General features: G+C 45.8%; 1 protein-coding gene across 2 annotated transcripts in view; it reads left to right on the top strand.

Moving 5' to 3' along the window:
* The window catches only part of MFSD1 (major facilitator superfamily domain containing 1), a 162,985-nt gene that overhangs the window by 92,585 nt on the left and 50,202 nt on the right, over positions 1-20,198 (top strand). For both annotated transcript variants that reach the window (XM_078667035.1, XM_078667036.1), the window contains exons 10-13: positions 2,592-2,648; positions 4,908-5,064; positions 16,724-16,821; positions 17,157-17,269. In XM_078667035.1, coding sequence (XP_078523161.1) covers positions 2,592-2,648; positions 4,908-5,064; positions 16,724-16,821; positions 17,157-17,269 — 425 coding nt within the window. The remainder of the gene's footprint in view (positions 1-2,591; positions 2,649-4,907; positions 5,065-16,723; positions 16,822-17,156; positions 17,270-20,198) is intronic.

Raw genomic sequence — 20,198 nt, 5'->3', positions numbered from 1 at the left:
TGCTTGCAGGTATGTAAATCGGTTGCAGGGGCCAAGCTTTCGGGGGTTAGCACCAGCACAGGGGGAGAGAGGGCACAAGGCAGCACCAGACAGACACCGCCAACGACACCAGAGCGGCCAGGTGCAGGGTGCAAAATTACAGTTGGGCGCCCAGTGCTTTTGTATGGCAATTCTTCTTTTGGCAAATAAGCTGCGAGTGTGGCACTGGAGGTTGCAGAAGGGAGACTAAGGACATCCAAGGTAAGTTGAGATTTAGGGGGTCATTGGGGCACCGTCTATCCAGCTTACCAAGGCCCAGGGGCTTCGACACAATGGTGCCTTACAACGTCGGAGTCTTCTTACCGGAGGCTGTCGGAGGGAGCCTCTGCATACATATATTGCAGGCGCCGTTGTGGAGATCAAGAGAGGTCAGCCAACACTGGAGACGAGGTCCAGAGCGCTGGGGAGACTTAAATGTACAGGTGAGTTCCTCAGGCTTCCGCTGTGGTTGTGGGGTGCACAGTGGGCAGGAGCCGTGGATCCGCCTGGATTTGGGGTCCTTGGAGCTTGTTTCTTCTTGGACCGGTTCGCTCTCCACAGGAGATTGGAGTTTTTTTTAAGGCAGCAGTCCTCCCAGGGTTTTCAAAGGCCGCTGGCTGCAAGACTGGTCACAGGTTTGCAGAAGCTGGAGACCGGCCGGTAGGGCTTGGGCCAAGGCAGTCATCGTCTTCAGTCTGCTCTGCAGGGTCGTCGTCTTCTTGCTACTTAGATCCAGTTTCCAGGTCTGGGAGAGCCACCTAAATACTATATTTAGGGGCGTTTTAGGGTAGTAGCAGGTAGGGCCAATGGGCCCCTTACCTTGGGTAACTACACCCTCTATTATGCCACCCTCCTTTGGGAGGGGGCATAGACCTAGCCCTAATTGGAGGAATCTCCCCATCTTCAAGATGGCGGGAACAGAAAGATGTGCTTCACCTCGCCTCCCCCCACCTTAGTGGTGGAGTTGGCAGAGGTGGGCACACATATATATATATTTTTTAAAGTTTTCTAGCTGTTTTTTTCTGCCCAAAATGGGGGGGTAAACCAGGGGTTTCCATCTGCTGCTATCCGCATAGGCTGGGGGTCGCATTACAAAGACAGCAGGCCTTTGAAGCTTCCCTCTTTGAGCACTGACCCATCCTGGGGGAGGAGGCGTGACACCCTCTGCCCAGGATTTGCATTGTTACTGGTCGTAGAGAGCAGGGGACTCTGTCCACAGGGATCCAGAAACATGTCTGATGGTGGCTGGCAGCCTACAGCCGGTCAGAGACCACACCAGGGTTGGTAGGCTTTCAGGAGGCACCTCTGAGGTGCCCTCTAAGTACATGGTGTAACAAATCCCACACTGGCATCATGTGGATTTATTGAAATTAGTAGTTTGGTACCAACACTCCTGTGTTCAGTGAAGCCACCATGGTGCTGTGGAACTCGAGTTGTCGAGTTTTCAACCCATGTAATCTCTGACTTCCCCGGCACTTACACTATTAGGGATTGGACCCCAGTATTGTAGGATCATATCTGCTCCTTCAGATATGCCCTCACCCATGGTATAGTGCACCCTGCCTTAGGTATGTGAGGCCTGCTAAAGGGGTGATTTTCCTATGCCTTCAGGCAGTGCTGGTTGGTTTGGCACCCAGGCAGGGTGCCATGCCGACTTTATTTTCTCTCTCACAGGGTCATGGAAGCTAAGCTGCAAGGGCAGTGGCATGGCCCTGTTGAGGGGGGTGGAGGTACCAGGGGACCTTCCTCAGCTCCCAGTCCCTAGGTACTCAGGGTACCATTTACTAGGGACTTACAGGGGGTAGAAGTATCAATTTGGGATTTGTTTTTATGGAAGAAGCACTGGCACAGGAGACCTGGTTGGCAGGGACCCTGTGCACTACAGTTGAAACCACCTCAAAACCATGCAAAAGAGGCACTTTTTTACAGTCCGCCTTGGTCCAACATAACTTTGTGCATCGATAGGTTTAGGAGTTGAAAATGCACTTGGTTGCAAAATCACATTTAATTAGAAAATCACCTTTATAGCAGCATTAATGGCCACGTGGAAACACATTTAGAAGCAGAAATGTGCTCCATTGCAGTGCATCAATGCTTTCCTTCACCATCCATGCACTGTTGAGGGAGTCACTCTTTAGGCAGGCTGATTAATACACCTAATAGTGATTGTCTAATATTGAGATTGGAATCCTCCTCTGGCCTGATTCGAATGGGAGCAATGCTTTTTAAAAAAAATCTTTGGACTCAAATGAACCAATGGTTGCAGGTGTTGAACCATAGCTCTGTTTGTGCATTTTTTTACGTTCATGATGTGAGCTCTTATAGACAGCTGAGACTCTCTATTTCTGGATTCAGCGACAAAAGGGGGAATACACCTAAGTAGCACCAATGTGTACCCTTCTTATGTTTGTAATAAAAATACACAATCTGCTGCACTTTTGTGCATCTCTTGTTAGTGTGAAGTGTATTTCTCAGGGTTTACAATATGAAACCTATAATAAATCAAAAGAAAATATGAATGTGGTTTAGATCATGCTTTTGATTTCTTTTGATGAAATGTCTGTTTTTTCCAGGGTTTTCTTCATTGAGAAATTTAAATTTTCTCCTCAACAAGCTGGTGCAATCAACAGGTAAACCATGCTTATTTAATGAATGCTTTTCAACCTTGCTTTCTCTGTCCGGTATGGAAGACAAATGAAGTCAGCCAATTCTCATTCATGCAGCAAAGATTTCCCCCTTCTCTTGTCTCACGTGACTTTCTGATGCTGCTGACAGCCAGTTTTCAGTTGTGATGATGCACATAAAGCTTGTATAATGTTCAAATGACATGTTGCAATTTTTACAAATCTTGTCCCAGTAAAAGCTGGTTTTGATCTCCATCAATATGCCCCTTGCTACTCTGTTCTGTTTTTACGTATGGAAACCAACAGGAGGAGAGAGTGTAGGAAGCGTTACTCAGGTGGTTGTTCAAAATCTGGATAAGTTGCAGCAGATCTGATTGTGAGTTATGGTTTTGTTAAAAAGCTATTGTTATATGTGAAAATATCTTAAACAATAATTTTTAAGTTTTGCAAACTTTGTTGCAGGAAGTTTAGAAACTAAAGTTAAATTAGTTTATTTATTCTTTATATTGTTTGAAGACTGTCTAAAACGGGCAACAGAGTTTTTCAACAAAACACTGAGGCCTCAGATCATAAGCAAGACAACTCTTCAAAGTATACCATAAAGTAGTTCTACAAATCTTATAAGAGGGTCAACTATTCCAAAAAGTAATTACAGAGATATTCAGCTACACTGTGAAAAACCAAACAAAATGTTTGTGTTTTAATGATTGGAGTGTTTAGTATTTTCCAACAGGGAAAAAATAGAATGAGAACAAGGACATATGAGTAAAAAGAATAATAGTTTCCATTATGAACCTGAAGGTGAAGTACTCAAGAACTTCAAAATGCGTCTTATATCCCCCCAACAATCTGCTTCACCGCAAAGACTTCTATACACTCGCTAGTTTACATAAATATTGTAGCCATAGAACATCAGAAGGAGGTGAGGCTGATCGCTATATCCTTAATAATAACACTCAATTAGCCAAAAGGTGTGAGTGAGTAGGAATTTTGAATGAACCTAACCAATTTTCTGCACATATTTACTGTAATGATATGAGGTACTCCAACAACTTGAGTACTTATGCAAGATCTGTATTGATAAATGTATCGCAGAGGACATGCAGTAAGGTTAATACAGTACATTATCTAGATGTTTATTATCAGTATTTACCCTCACTAAACTCTCAGGATGAATAACCGCACGGAAACCCAGACATCTTGAAGAACTAGGCCACTCTATAAAAATAAGTATATTAGACTGTGGCGGAAATTTGTAAATGCTCTATATTGACAAGATGTATTTTGGCTAATAGTCACAGCAATCATACTCATTGATATGCGCTGGTGTAGTTCAATTCAAATGTGACATAAGCAAAAACAATAAAACTTCCTTTGTATACTGAAGCCACAAATGATGAGCTACAACTTTCTATTGAATTTGGAACTGTGTGAAATTGCAAACACAGGTAAAGTAATTCTAGCAAATAATGGGACTGTGTCACACAGTGTACTCATGTATTGTCTAGGACTGTGGACCCATGCATTGAGTTATTGTTGAATGTTATCTAGAGTACATTTTTTCTTTTTGGCTAGTTTTGTAATATCCTTTATTTTGACGATGCGTCAACAGAATGTTCTTACCTGTTGGTTCTGAAGAGAGACATGTTAGAGGGCTGGTTGTCATTGTAGAATATACCCTTATAGCCGGACGCCAAGGGTTATACTGGTTACTAAAGTCCCTGAACCAGAGTTGTAGACTGCTGGCATGGGCCTAATCAGATGGAGAGGACCTTTAAAACTGGTGTACCTTAGCTGAGGCAGAAAGGCTATACGGCTATTCGAGCATTCCACCCACTGAGGGTGGAATGTTCTTAATTATTAAAAGTGAGAATCAAAAAGACAAACTTTGGAATGTTGCCGCAGAAGGCCTATACCAGCCATTATTAGCCCTGAGCTTCATTGTCTTCAGTGGAGCTCTTAACATTCTAATTTTGTATTAAATATTTATTTTCATTATTTTTTGTGAATGTAGGCATTCATTTAATATCTGGAGTTTCACCATGTTTTGAAGGCTGAAGCAAACTAGGAAAAAAATGGGAAACAATTCGGTAATAGTTATCTGGAGAGAAGCAAAATAAAATAGTCTCTGAATGAATTATTTAATTTTGAGAACATTAAGCTCAGTAATGTTAAAGACAGGACAGACCGGATTGATTTGGAAAAAGATCAGTGACTTTTTTTGGAGTACAACATGTTAACAAGTTTCTGTATTTACATTTATAGTGTTGTCTATATCATCTCGGCACCGTTATCCCCCCTTTTTGGAATCCTAGTTGATCGAACTGGAAGGAACATTGTTTGGGTAATGTGTGCTATTGTGATCACCCTTGCTGCTCACATCATGCTGGCCTTCACTTTCTGGAATCCCTGGATTGCCATGGTAATATTACTTTATTTTTCTAGAACATTGTTTGTCAGATTGCACTCAAGATAGTCTGATTTATTTTAGTTTTAATTGGAAGGCAAACGATGATAGGTTTCTTTCACCTTGACAATTGTACTTTCCCTGTAATCAGGGTAGTGATCCCTTCATGATACATGAAAAGTCCTCATTAAAAATAATTCTCTGTACTCTACTTTATTGGTAACATAATTGTTTTACAAACAATATATCATCGTTAGGTGTAAATTACCTATAAAACTATTTCTGCATTGTAGGATCTTCATTGATAATCATAAACATTTTAACAATTCCCCATGGCATGCATTCCCTTCATATGTTGCAATGCAATCTTTAAATTGTCGTTTGTAGTCAAACAATCCATATTCAGGACAGAAATTACCTCTTATATGCTACTAAAGAGTGCTGCTCATCATCTTGACCTATGGATAGTGGCACTCAGTGTTCTAATTCAATGGACCACACATCTATGAAAAGTGCTCACAGTCCACGAATGCAGCGGGAATTATTCAAATGTTTATGACTTTAATGAAGATTCCGAAAAAGCAGAACAAAAACTACAAGTAAGTAACATTTTCTTTCTGATTATTGCCCTGTACTTTATGAGGATAAAATGTGAGTATTTTCTGCGAGCACACATAGCATCATGCTGAAAGACTAGTGGCTATAGGTATTATCTCTGGGACTCTGTGCAGTACTTAAAACATCTGACATTAAGAATGATGTGAAAGATCCTAAGGCAAAACAGAATTGTTATTGCAAAGCATTGTGCACATTGTTTGCTGCAAATAAATTGTTCCCCTGTGGAAAGGTGATGCAGTGTTTAGAGTTGCCTTTTAGCCTGGCACATGTGCTTCTCATCATATTAAAATAGAGTTCTTGTATAGTAATCCCCAAATATTTCTATTGTTTCACAAATTTTGCACATTAGTGTCGCCTCTGTGCTTTAAAGAAATATATTTAGAAGCGACTGGAGCAAATGCCAGTTTCACCTCTTGAACTTAAATTTACTTTCAGGGATCAGAAAAAAAAGGTAGTTTTAGAGTGGCGATACGTTGAGTAAGGCCATTTTGTTAAATGAGGTGGATTCGGGAGTTTAAAGTTTGGAAGATGGGTAGACAAGTTCTAAAAAGAAACAACTGATTCTGAAGAATACAACTCAGCAGAACAGTTCTATTTAGGTCAGAAATACTGACATATTTGTATGTATACTTCAAAAATGACTAACATGTCTGTATCTTAATTACAAATATTTTCAGATTTGTGTTCTTCAGATAAACAATTGTTTCTTGCTATAATTAACCTTACACATGTTCCCTTCAGTTAGACAGGGTGGCCCTTGTGCATGTTAATACGGGTAGACTAGTGACTGCAGCCAATTAAGTGGGACCTGGTTTGAGCAGCTTGGCAATTTGTGAGACAGAAGTCAGAAAGAAATGTCCTCTTTGGCCAAGTCAAACACACCCATTACAGACACCACAAATATCCTTATTGCACCATTACTGTATCATCAGAGCATAAATGTTACAATCACAAGATTTTTTTTTTTTAAACAAATTTGTTTATTTCAAAGTAAAAAAGTCAATAAAACACATGTAAATCACAAAGTTTCCTTTAAAACTACCCGAAGAAATGCCTGGAGACTTCATATACACTCAATTGTCATAAATACGAAAATGACATTACAATGCATTAAATCAATAACAAGAAGGTTATAGCAAACAGCTATACAGTTACACAATAATTATGCACAGAAACGGAAAAAAAGAATTGACTCTCAAAATGTTCAAGACGTTGTATATGATCACCAGTTACTCTTGAATTATCTGTTAAGTGAGAATACTTGATATAATTTCATTCTCTTGCAGAAACCCTAGTGATCTAGTGTCTATACATTAAAAGCATTGACGCGTTTCGGTGGGTAACAGTTAAATAAAAACCACCTTCTTCCAGATTGTAGATATCTCCCAACTATGAATTGTATGGTCTAAAAAACATAAAAACCGACAAAAAGAAAATACAAAGACCACCATCAAACATAGAAATTTCTATACATTTCCTTTTATTAAAAAGTCATTTATAACCTGATGATACAGCACATTCACACTCCAACTGGATCATACTCCCACATTCTAGCTCACACTACCTTTACATTTCGGTCGCACAAACTCAAAAAGAGTAGTACCTTTCTAGGTAGATTCCTGACAATCCCAAGCATTAGAGTATTTTCAATAGACTCTAAGGCAACCAGAGATGTAGGCCGAATATTTCCTGGTCCAGCGTCCTGACAACAAATTAAAATCTATAAAAAGATTTATTACACCATAAATGGGACATCTAAAACTTCCTCAACAGGCTCTAGGTCCAATATCAAAGAGCAGACATTACCTGAATATTTTCCAAAAAGACTCTAAAACTTTCAAAGACATATGGCCGATATGATCTGGTCCAATGTCTCCAGAGAAGAGTTAAAATATATAAAAATATTGTTTTTCCCTATATTTAACCAAGGGCGGGGCATTTTCAATATCCACAATATACTCCAGTTCTAAACCATAGGAAACCTTACCTGTTTCATTCAAGAGAACGACACCCGATGTCAAATGGAAATGTATATATATGGGCATCAGTATCTGTGGGTGAAAGAGAGCACACAGTCATTCCCTTAGTGCCAGATAAGGTTTTAGGAACAGACTCTTATCCCCTATCTATTTCTTACATACCTGTTATTTATATCAACATTATCTGTTGATTATAATCATTGTTCTACAGGTTTATAGGAAAACTATCAGCCCGCCCTGGCCTTGCCCGGGGCAGAAAGGGGCTGGGGGCAGCATCGCAGCAGGAGAGGCGCAGCAGAGCGGCCGTTTTGTTGGTCCTGGCCGCTTCTGCCCACGCTTTGTTTCCCCCGACGTCCTGACTTTGTGTAAAAGGCTTTTTTATCACTCTCTGTTCATGGCCCCGTCCGTCCCTCGCTGCGCACCCGCGGCTGCTTAACTTACCTCATCCGCCGCTCCTCCCCGCGCTGCTGTGTTTACCGCTCTACTGCTCCTCCGCTTCTCGCCAGTCCTGACCGCTTGTCCGCTACCTCATCCGCCGCTCCTCCCCGCTTGTCCTCCGCAGCTCCTCCCCGCGCTCATGTCCTCCGCTCTTCCTGTTGCTCCTGAACGCCGCTCCTCCCCACGCTCCCGATGTCATCACGCAGACGTCACGGCCGGCGCTACTTTCTAGGGACTACTTTATTTTTATTCGTAAATGTTTTAAATAACGTATATTTTTTATTTGTATATCGCCGATGTCCTTCTGCTTGCCCTGAGGTTTTCATAGATGTCTTGGGTGTTTAGATTGGTGGTGTACGTTTCGAGTTTACCTGGCTCAAAGGACAGACTTCTCTCTTTATAAAAGTAGTATAGATAGCAGTTCTCACGGTCCGGTCACCACATTACTTCTTGTATTGGGATGAAGGTTCCTAAATCTCAAAACAACTCACTGTTAGGACCTCAATGAATACCATATTTCACCTCACATTGCTAGTAGCCAACCGCAATCTCACACTACATCTTATTACTTAGAAGGCCTTTTCATTGTGCCAGTGAGGGAGAATACATCATGATCCCCAATAAAAAAACCTCAACATAGACTGACTCCCTCCAAAATGCGGTCTTTGCGAGTATTAGCTTGAAATTATACACCCTGCATCATGTTTACCAAAAAATAACACACGAACCTCCGTGGAATTCCACGACTCGTTACCCCGTGTATGTACATATGAGACACGCCCGCCCCTTACAATCTCCAGAGCAAGTCTGACCGAAATCATTGATAACGGAGAAGCTATCTAAAAAATCAGGGAATCCGGCTACGTATAAAAACCTCCTGACTAACGGTAAACCAAGTCCTCGAGTGCACGTATTGTTACTGGCCTTAGATAGTCATTCGCTCTGACAAAGCCTCGGAGCGAGTGACTATCTATGGGTTTCATGGCAGTTCAGAGCATTACCCCTTCTCTGAAATTGTAAATGAATTTCTGCTGGTGGCTGCTCATTCTGCCAGGCAAATAAACTCTCAGTTTAGTTGAGGTCTGCCTTATTTACTGAGTTCTATTTCTTTATGCTATTTTATTGGACCTTTGTCACATGTTGCCCCTCTAAAGACTTGTTCTCAAATGGCTTCATCATCATATGCGAAAGTATGTTAGTAGATTTGATTTAGGGGCAGTGTGCATTAGTGTAGGTACAACACTGCTTCTGGCCCTTACTTTGTCTCTGACGCTTTGGGCAGGAATGATTGCTGAGTTGAGAATGGATGGCAAGCCATTGTTAGAATTTTGTTGAGAAGGCTAAAGTCACCTTTCTTAGCAGTTGTAGATTAGGTCGAATCAAAAGTGAATACTCAAAGTACCATTGATTGTGTGCTGCATTATTGTCAAATGTGTCATTGCCATGTTCCATTTATGCACTGTGTAGGGTTTGAACCAGATTTTCCTTTATTAAACGTCCACAGTGTTTTGGTCATTTGTGGAAGGGAGATGCATCTCTTTTGGATATTTGTATTGCTGTACAAAGTGCAATTTGTGTGAAATAGTCCTTCCTGTTATTGTGTGCCCATTTCTGTACAGTCTGATGCTCATGACAGGCATTTCTCAACAATTATGTCAGAGTTTCCTTCCCGATATCTGCATAATCTCTTGTTTAGTTTCCATACACAACTACTTCGTTGATGAGCTTTAGTCCGACATGTTGGAGCCTCCCTGGCTGTATCACAAATCATGGGTAGACTCCTTTTTAGGTCGAAGTCTGCGTTGCAGCGCATGCGCTGTTGCAGGCGAGAGTTCTTGTAAGCATGAAGGGGCATGAAACCACGCCCCTTCTGCCATTGGCTGGCCTCGCGAAATGGAGGCCTGCCATTGGACAATGCCCCTGTTTGAAGGATTTGTCCGCTATACTCCCTCCTTTTCAGGACTCCGTGACCTGACTTCTGATGTCGCAATCCGATTTCCAGAAACATTGCTATGGCAACCACGAGGCCGGTAACTGAGTCCTGGAGGGGAGGGATTCAGTAGCTGTTCCCGCCCCCTTTTTTTTTGTGCGTGCGGTTTTCGTCATTGTTGCCTCGTTCTTCTTGCTGGAAGGACCCTCCTTGTTTTTTTAAACTAAGAAGAAAAAAAATCACCGCAGAGATTACCATTTTTACGGCAGCCTTTTCACGCCTTGGATTGTTTTCTTTCTGATCGCTGCCATTTAATCACGTTTTCGTGTCTGGGACTGATCGATCGCTGCATCCACACAGGGGGAGGTTGTGCGACCGGGAACCCCCCCTCTCCGTCCCACATGAGGAACCACACCCGGGACCGCTGGATAGCTTGAGGCTGGCGGATTGCCCCGACCCCCTCCCGCAGGTAAGGCCGGGGGAAGCGACGCCGGGGCCCTGTCTGTGGTCGGCGGGAGGAGAGCAGCCCGGGTCAGCGGCAGGAGAAGCGGAGGGCGTGGGAGAGGGAGTAGGAAGACACGGAGGGGAGATGTAAGGCGAGGGCGTGGGGGAGGAGGCAGATGTGGAGAGAGGGAGCAGTCAAGGCAAGGAGAGGTGAAAGTACGCACAGGGAGGGAAAGGGGGACGTGAAAGGAAAGAGAGAGAGGAAGAAATGAATGTGCAAGAAAACGAGAGGCGCGAGAGGAGACAAAGAAGCAAGGAAGGCGAGTGAGAGCAGGGGAAGGGCGGTAAGGAAAGGTAGTGTTTGAGAGGAAAGTAGATAGGATGCGAGGAGGACAAAGAGGAAAAAACTAGACTGTGGTGGGTAATAGAAGGAAGGGCAGCAGGGCCAGAGAGGCAGGAGAAGTAAGGAAGGCGAAATGAGAAGATGTGAACCAGGAAGGCAAAGAGAGATGGCGGCAGGGAGAGGGTGGAGAGGAAGAGACGGCAGCTGAACAGATTGTTGTACAGGTAGAAGAGGGAGCCTGAGCCAGGAAGGCCGGGGAGGTAGAAGGGACTCGGTGCACATGTGTGGGGAGCGATGGGGTTGTGACAGGAGGAAATATGAAACAGGGAGATAGAGCGAATGGAGAGTGCATTATTCCAAGGCAAGACAGATAGGATGGTACTAAGCGGCAGAAGGGGGGACAGAGCGGTGTCTGCGGCTTCCTGCCCTTGCACCCCTGGCAGATGTCACATTACACGTCATGTGGCACTTTTCACAGTCCGACTCTCCACTTGACAAGGCAACTGTCATTATTTTTCTGACATTGGATACTTTATAGGGTTCATGTGACAGTACGGCGTTTTACCATGTTACTATGGTATGCTAAGCGTTGTAACTTAAGATGCATTTGTGATGTCAGTCTTTGCATGCTTACTACAAGAATGTTTAATTTGAATACACATTTTATGTCATGGATGTCGTTCGATACCTCACATAGCATTAACCCCAATGTGCCGCGTGCACTCGGTAAAATGCTCATGAAAACGTATGACATACCATCCTGCACGTGTTCTCACCCTCAGCGCACACATCAATGGATTGCAGCACTACGCTCACTTCACCATACTCACGCTGTGCCGTTTTTAGCACACATTATCAAGCTCAGTGCGTTCCTCAGCTTTCCACTCCCTGCCCTCCCCACCTTGCCCGCCACGCCCCTCCAGCTGATCTAAACCCCAACCAGGTTTGCCATCTTGTGTCTCTGCGTCCCCTGGTGCGCGCGCAAGGTGCATTTCCGCCGTGTGCGTGAACACAGGGCCCGCCCTGACGCCAGATGTCTGCTCTGATTTTCCGAGTGCTACAGTGCGGGATTATTCCCCATAGACACCCTTCTCTCGGCTCTGTAGCACCACGACCCCCCCCCCCCCCATCGCAGCACGCCTGGCCAGATTACATATCCTGTCCAGGCGCGGTGCGTCCATTGGGGCGTAGGGGCGAAGCCCCACTAAGCCCCATGGACCCACCACGTCGTCACTAGAAGCCAAACACAATTATTTTAAAAAATCGCGCTATCTGCCGGCCGGGAAACCGGGAGACACCCGACCTTCCCGGAGTGCGCAAGGGGGGGGGGGGGGGGGGGGGGAGGGAAGGATCGGGCTGCTGCAGCTGCGCAAGTGTATTTTTGGGCACAAACATGCCCGCGCATGCGCAGATCGTTTTCTTGTGAATTCCCCCTTAGAGAGAGGACCAGGGGGCGGGCCGCAGCCCCCGGGGTTACACAGGGCGACTGGGCGAGGAGTCATGGTGCCCCCCCAGCCAATCCTGGCGCAGGATTGGCTGGTCACTACATAGCCCGGTTACATAACCCCTGACGGATAGCACGGCCGACTTTGGTGCTGGGAAACCAGGTTCGAGCCTCTTATCGAACCATAAAAATGTATACATGACTTACTTTGGTGTTAAATAAATAGATATTTAAAAAAACTAATAAAAATGATGTTCCGACTAAGGTGTGAAATTGGTGTTGAATAAATACATGTTTTTAAAAACAATTAATATTAATCATGTATCATTGGTGCTGGAGTACAAGGTTCGAGACTGGTATTAAACACTGACAAGCTGTGTGCTAAGTTATATGGTCATAAAAATACATGAATGGTGGATGCAGGATGGGTGGATGCATGAATGGATGCAGGATGAATGATGGGTGAATGGATGGGTGGATGCATGAATGAATGATGGATGCAGGATGGGTGGATGGGTAGATGAATGAATGATGGATGCAGGATGGATGCAGGGTGGATGGATGGGTGCATGAATGAATGATGGATGCAGGATGGGTGGATGGATGGATGATGGATGCAGGATGGATGCAGGGTGGATGGATGGGTGCATGAATGAATGATGGATGGATGGATGGATGGATGGGTGGATGCAGGAATGGATGCAGGATGGATGGTGGATGGATGGGTGGGTGGATGGATGGATGCATGAATGAATGAATGATGGATGCTGGATGGGTGGATGGATGGGTGGATGAATGAATGATGGATGCAGGATGGATGGGTGGATGGATGGATGGGTGCATGAATGAATGATGGATGCAGGATGGATGGGTGGATGGATGGGTGCATGAATGAATGATGGATGCAGGATGGGTGGGTGGATGGGTGGACACATGAATGGATGCAGGATGAATGATGGGTGGATGAATGGATGGGTGGATGCATGAATGAATGATGGATGCAGGATGGGTGGCTGAATGAATGATGGATGCAGGATGGATGGGTGCATGAATGAATGATGGATGCAGGATGGATGGATGGATGGGTGGATGCATGAATGGATGCAGGAATGGATGATGGATGGGTGGATGGGTGGGTGGATGGGTGGGTGGATGGATGGATGCATGAATGAATGATGGATGGATGGATGGGTGGGTGGATGAATGAATGATGGATGCAGGGTGGATGGATGGATGGGTGCATGAATGAATGATGGATGCAGGATGGGTGGATGGATGGGTGGACACATGAATGGATGCAGGATGGGTGGATGGATGGGTGGATGGATGGGTGGATGGATGGATGCATGAATGAATGAATGATGGATGGATGGATGGATGCAGGATGGATGGGTGGATGGATGGATGGGTGGATGCATGAATGAAAGATGGATGCAGGATGGATGGGTGGATGGATGGATGGGTGGATGCATGAATGAATGATGGATGCAGGATGGATGGGTGAATGCATGAATGAATGATGGATGCTGGATGGATGGGTGGATGCATGAATGAATGATGGATGCAGGATGAATGCAGAATTGGTGGATGGATGGGTGGGTGGGTGGATGGATGGATGGGTGGATGCATGAATGATGTATGGATGGATGCAAGGTGGTTCGGGCTCGCTCGCTGCGCTCGCTCGCTACGCTCGCTGCAATATGCAAATTAGTTTACGCCTCACCACTTTCAAATGTCACCAGCCGCCCCTGCCTGGGTTATTTATTTGAGGGTGGGGCTAGTGATATATCTGAAGCGGAATTCGTGATCCTGTTTAGTCCCTGATTTCTTTTTCCCTCCAAATATAGCCTTACATGCATTTTTTTCTGGCAGTACTGGCCCCCTTCTGCTGTAGTGTAAAGCGAGGGAAGGGTAAAAGAGCCGTCAGGCTCCCGGTTGTATGCCAGCATCATTGGTGGGGCGTGAGAGGCACTGTGGGTATCGCCCACCGCTGGTCGATGTCCTCCACAAGAAGGAATTAATTGCCAACGATATCCAGCGCTGTGCAGTGTTCCTGGGAGGCGGGGTTGCCCCTACTGCTCCCATTGATGGCTGCTGTCACTGCTCTTGCTGCTGGGGGGAGATCTATCTCCCTCAGTTTCCGGATTTTGTGAGAGAAGGTATTAATTCTAAAATCCAAGAGCTATGTTATGCTCCTGGGATAAGGGCTCAGTGCCCATCACCACTGACCACTGCACCAGGAACGGAGGGTGCACTGCCACGGAGAGGAGGGGTTGCAACACTCACAGCCCCTATAGCTTGCAGTGTCTGCAGGGCTTTAAGTGGGATAAAAAAAAACTGAGGGGTCTCTCAAAGGGGCATGGCCGATGTAATTGAGGACGTGGCTTAAAAACACCTAAGCTAAAAATCTGTGCTTAGCATAGTTTGCAGCCCAACTGGTATTTTGCTGTTTCTGTCATTGCATCCAGAAATATGGATACATCAAGTAACATTATAACTACAAAAAGCCAGGACTATTGGCTTTGCCAACGATTGTTGCATAAAATAAATACGCAACAACTATGGCTTTGTAGTATTTAATATTGAAAGTGCTTCAGTTCCGAAATGATGAGACTGAAAGAACTAAAATGAGCCTCTTTGAAGTTACATCAAAGGTTTTAAGCAGTGGTACTGCAGGAGAGATAAGATTTTTGTTTTCGTCCTTAGGGTGAGGGTAAAAATGAAAAGCCCTTCCAGGGCTGAGCATCGGCAGGACCCGCCCCACTTAAAGCCCTGCGTGTCCAACTGATAAGGGATTGTGCCAAATCCTTCATGCGCTGTATAGCGCCTCGGGAACGTGGACTGCTTTTACAGCACTCTGCGAGAAAGGGTTGCTCCTCACCACACCCAAGCTTTTCAGTCATCCTACAACGAGGAGGTTTTTCTATGACACCCAGAGCTGCCGGTGGCTCTTTGATGAAGGGTTACCACTACAACACCCCGAGTCTGAAGTATCCCTCGCAAGAGGGTTTGCAACCACAACCCCAAGAGTGTGCAGTGCCACTGAGATTGCTGCTGATTTCTTTGAGCGACCAATGCATGTAGAGTGGCGGAAAGAAGGTTGGCGGGATGTGGGTTATGCCAGGCCTATGTCTAGCATCCTCAGTCGTTGTCTATCATGCGAGAAGGTGCTGGGTCCTCACAGTGCCTAGAACCAGGCACCACTGCTGAGTCGACCACCAGTGCTTGTTATAGGAGGTGGACTGGCCAACCTCAGTGTTACTTAGGCTGAGCATCTACACAAAAAAACTGTTTTGTTTTCTGTCCTTCCCCCTCACTTGCTTGTATCTCCGTAATACTATTCTTTGATCTAGTTTCACTTTGGCCCTGACTACTCACCAGACATGCCACTCCTCTGATCTACCCGTCCTGCAGTCACTCACCATATAACCAACCCCCAAGAGTGCTGCCCTTCTTCCATGTTTTTTGGCACTGAGGCAGAATGTTAAAAGAGGTGAAGGTTGCCATTGCAATGGGGTTTGTAACAATACAACAACACTGCAGCTGGGGAGCCTCTTTTTAGGCCCAGGATAGAATTATGTTCAAGGTCTCCCAGGGTGGTGGGCAAAGTAAGTGTGTTTCTGGTTACTTTAATGAGCGCTGGCGTCTTCATGGACACCATGCTATGCAAAGCAATAGGTGTTGCTTTTGGTATTGTAAATAACAATGGCAAAAAGCATTGCCATTTACAATGCCAATAGCTCCAAAATTCGCAGTTGCGAGACCTATTGCATTGTAAATGCTTGTTTATTTTCAGTTGAGATATCATTAGGCAGCGTTAATGGTTCTTTCATGTCTGTAATTCTTTGTTTCCAAGAGGCTTTAAAGGTAATCTGCATTGTTTGTCTATACTATAGTCCTTAGTACCGATCTCTCTTTTCTGTGTTTTGTCCTGTGTGTGTGCGCATACGTGAGTGTGTTTGTCGGATGGCCAAAAATGTACATAAGTTGGCCTTCTGTGGTCAAGCGTTAGGGGTTGAAGTGCTGTAGAGAAGCCACAATCTTGGTAGCATAGGATATTGGAACACAGTGAAAAGAAAGGGTCTAGAGAGGCTATCACCATCAGCACATATCAGAAGGCAAACTGTTGAATTGTGGCATTATATACCCTGATACTGCAGAAGAGTTTGTTCTTTAAAAGCCTACATTGTATCTTCACCCATGATTTGCCAATGTAATTTTCATAATAGACTATTAAATGAGCTCTTCTCCACACTTTCTTCCATGTGGTTCCGCAATTTGTTCAAAGATGAACTAGACTATGTCTATTTCTTCCAAACCTCAAGAATCTGATTTTATCATAATGTGTGAGATTCTGAAATGCTCACTAATTGTCATTGGTAAAGACTCTAAAGATACACTTGTGCCACGTATATTTGCTATGTATAATGGCAATGAGAATATAATGAATTTATAATGTGTGTAATTTCTTTGAACAGGTGTTTCTAGGAATATCCTATTCACTACTTGCCTGTGCGTTATGGCCAATGGTGGCTTTTGTCGTACCTGAACATCAGCTTGGAACAGCTTACGGCTTGTAAGTTGATACACTTACCTCCCTTTACATATTTAGAATCGGCAGTAAAAAACATTTTATGCCATACTTTAAAGAGCAGATTACCCTAGCTATATAAAACATGTCCTTTACTAGAACAGCCTATGCACAATTTTGACAAAATGAACCTTTGCTGTACATTATCTGCATAAGAACCTAAATTGGCATTTTGTCGCACGTCCCCCGACTCTGCATTTTAACTGTTGCCAAGGAAACCTTTATTTATGATTAAAGGACGTGCACATCTTTGAATCTGCTGAAGGTTTGAAATGTGTGAGGTGGCTCAGAGGTGAACTTACTGCATCTCCTCTTTGCAGCATGCAGTCTATCCAGAATCTTGGGCTTGCAATCGTTGCAATAGCAGCTGGGGCCATTTTGGATGCTCGAGGGTACTTGTTTCTGGAAGTCTTCTTCATCGCCTGTATGTGCTGTAAGTATTTAAAATCTACATTTCAGCTTTCTGAGGTTGTGAGTGTTTAGCTGTAGTTGTGGTCAGTAACTTCTCTACAAGGTAATGCATGCATCACATGTTCAAGTCGGAAATCATACTTGCATTCACAAAAAAAATGCACTGTTAAAAATTGAGTTATGTTTCTTGCTCAAAAGCATAAAACCGCAGAAATTTGCCAGATATGTTTGAGCGCCCAAAACATATGTAATAACTCCGTCATCGGCCTGTTAACTGTTTTTGTGTATCTAGGGTTTTGTCAAATAGGTGTTTTGTGCATGACTGTCAACCATGAGATATGTTAAGTGGTGTGTGTGTGTTCATAAACATAACTGGCGATTTTCAGTGGGTTTACACATGTGGGCCAGGAACAAAACTCAGTTTTTGACTGTGGAATTATTTCAATGAATTTCATTATTTTTTAATGATTTACTTAACTTGCAACTTCTGTTGTGCACGTCTTTCTGCCTGATGGACGCAAGGTGTGGGCAGAGGCCTGCAGTGAAGAGGGGGGCACAAAATAATAAGCTGTTAAAATGTTTTCATTTGCTGAGCGAATGTGCACAGGTGTTAATTCAAAGACTGCTGTTTATGTTTGTGTGTGTGTGTGTCTGAGACAAACGGCTGGGAGGGTTGTGTGCAGTGCTTAATTTCAGTCGGTGAATTATTAATTCATTGTACATTAAACATTACTTAATACCAGCTGCCCAAGCCATTATTATAGCTTTGGGGGCCTGGAATAGTCTGCATTGTCACACTTGTGATTGTTATTAGTTCCGCTGGTACTGTTACTTGCAGCACTGGCTAAGGCAATGGGTGGTATAAGCTGCAGTGGCCTCCTAATGAGGGCCCTGTTGTGTATATATGTATGTATGGGTGTGGGGAGCGACCTCTGACCCACCTTCAGGCAGGCCGCTCCCCACGCCGTGTAGCTCCACCAGACTGCGCCCGTGTCCCGGTGCTCCCCGCTGCTGGTGTCAAGGTCCGCCTCCACCCGCAGGCTACCACCTGCGCCTCATCCCTGGTGGCCAGTGGGCCTAGGTCTGTTGTCGCCTGTGTTTTTTTCTGGTTTTTTTGTGCCCCCAGTGCCCCCTTTTCGTGACCACCTGTATTTGTGCCCCATTGTACTGTGACCGCCTGCTTTGTGACCATATTGCCTCCGCTTCTGCTGTTTTCTGCTGCCTTGTCTTAGGCTTGTTTCCCTTCCCACTCGTTCGCGCTGCAGCGTCCCTATGGCCCCGCCCCTAGTGTCGCTACCACTTGTGTTGCCCAGTATCCTTTGTGACCACCTATATTTGTGCCCCATTGTACTGTATCCACCTGCTTTGGTGATTGTATTGCCTCAGTTTTTCAGCTGTTTTCCGCTGCCTTGCCTTAGGCTTGTCTTCCTTCCTGCCCGCTCCCGCCGCTGTGTCCCTGCGGCCCCCTGCCCCCATTGGCTCACTCCCCCCACCCAGCTGCTCCACCCTCCCACCGCCCCTTCTTATGGCGGCCGCTGCACGGCCCCGCATTGGACACGCGCGCGCCCAGCGCCAGAACCCCTGGACCCCGAAGCCGCCACAACACCAGACTGCACTACAACTCCAGCACCCTCCACGCACTCAACCCCGGACGAGATCACTACTGCTACCACGCCACATCGAAGCGCACCCAAGGACCCTTCACCTGCCGGAACTGCAGCTACACCAACATCCGGCCCGCCAAACCACCATCAACAAGAGAACCCAACCACCTCTGATGCATCCTCCTCAACACCCGCTCCGCACGCAGGCACGCCGTCGAACTCTGGGACCTCTTGGACTCAACCACCCCTGACGTCGCCTTCCTGACGGAGACCTAGCTGGACACCACCTCGGCACCAGACATCGCCATTGCCATCCCAGAGGGCTACAAGATCTCCCGCAGAGACCGCATCAACGGAGTAGGAGGGGGTATAGCCATCATCCACAAGAACACCCTCAGGGTCTCGACCAACACCGACGACACCCTCACCACCGCCGAGGACATGCACTTCCAGATCCACACCGACCCCAACACCACCCTCAGAGGAACACTCGTCTACAGACCACCCGGACCCCGACCACAGTTCAGCGACACCATCGCCGACCTCATCATCTTCCACGCCATCGCCTCCAAGGACTACATCCTCCTCGGAGACCTGAACTTCCACCTCGAGAACAACAACGATGCCAACTCCGCTGCCCTGATCGACAACCTCGGACTCAAACAGCTCGTGACAACACCCACCCACGCCGCCGGACACACACTGGACCCCATCTTCTCTGCAAGCCCCCATGTCTACTTCGACCACACCACCGAACCCCACTGGACAGACCACAGATGCGTCCACTTCACATTCAGGAAACCCACCACACACCACCGCACCCAACAGATGCCACGCCGCCGCCGGGGCAAGGTCACCGAGGACCAACTGACCACCACTCTCGCCCTGGGACCACCCGCCGATCCCACCGACCCCGACACCATCAACCTCAAACAGTGGATCAACGACTGCGCCGACCCCCTCGCCCCACTGAAGACCTCCACCACTAACCGCACCAACAAGAAAGCCGCATGGTTCACCGAAGACCTCCGGACCTCCATGCGCATCTGCTGGAAGCTGGAGAAGAGCTGGCTCCGCGACCGAACACCAGACAGCCATACAGCCCACAAGAACGCCACCCGCAGACACCACCAACTCCTCAGGACCGCCAAGAGGACCGCCTTCAAGGACCGCCTAGACTGCAACGCACACAACAGCAAATAACTCTTCAACATCGTGAAAGAACTCTCCAGCTCCAACACCAACGACATACCACCATCACAAGACCTGTGCGGCTCACTGGCCAACTTCTTTCACCGCAAGATCACCGACATCCACGACCGCTTCAACACCACCACCCCCGCATCC

Source organism: Lissotriton helveticus, chromosome 11 (genome assembly GCF_964261635.1).
Source record: "Lissotriton helveticus chromosome 11, aLisHel1.1, whole genome shotgun sequence".
Taxonomy (NCBI): domain Eukaryota; kingdom Metazoa; phylum Chordata; class Amphibia; order Caudata; family Salamandridae; genus Lissotriton; species Lissotriton helveticus.
The sequence above is the reverse complement of the archived record's forward strand: the minus strand, read 5'-3'. Positions and strand labels throughout refer to the sequence as shown.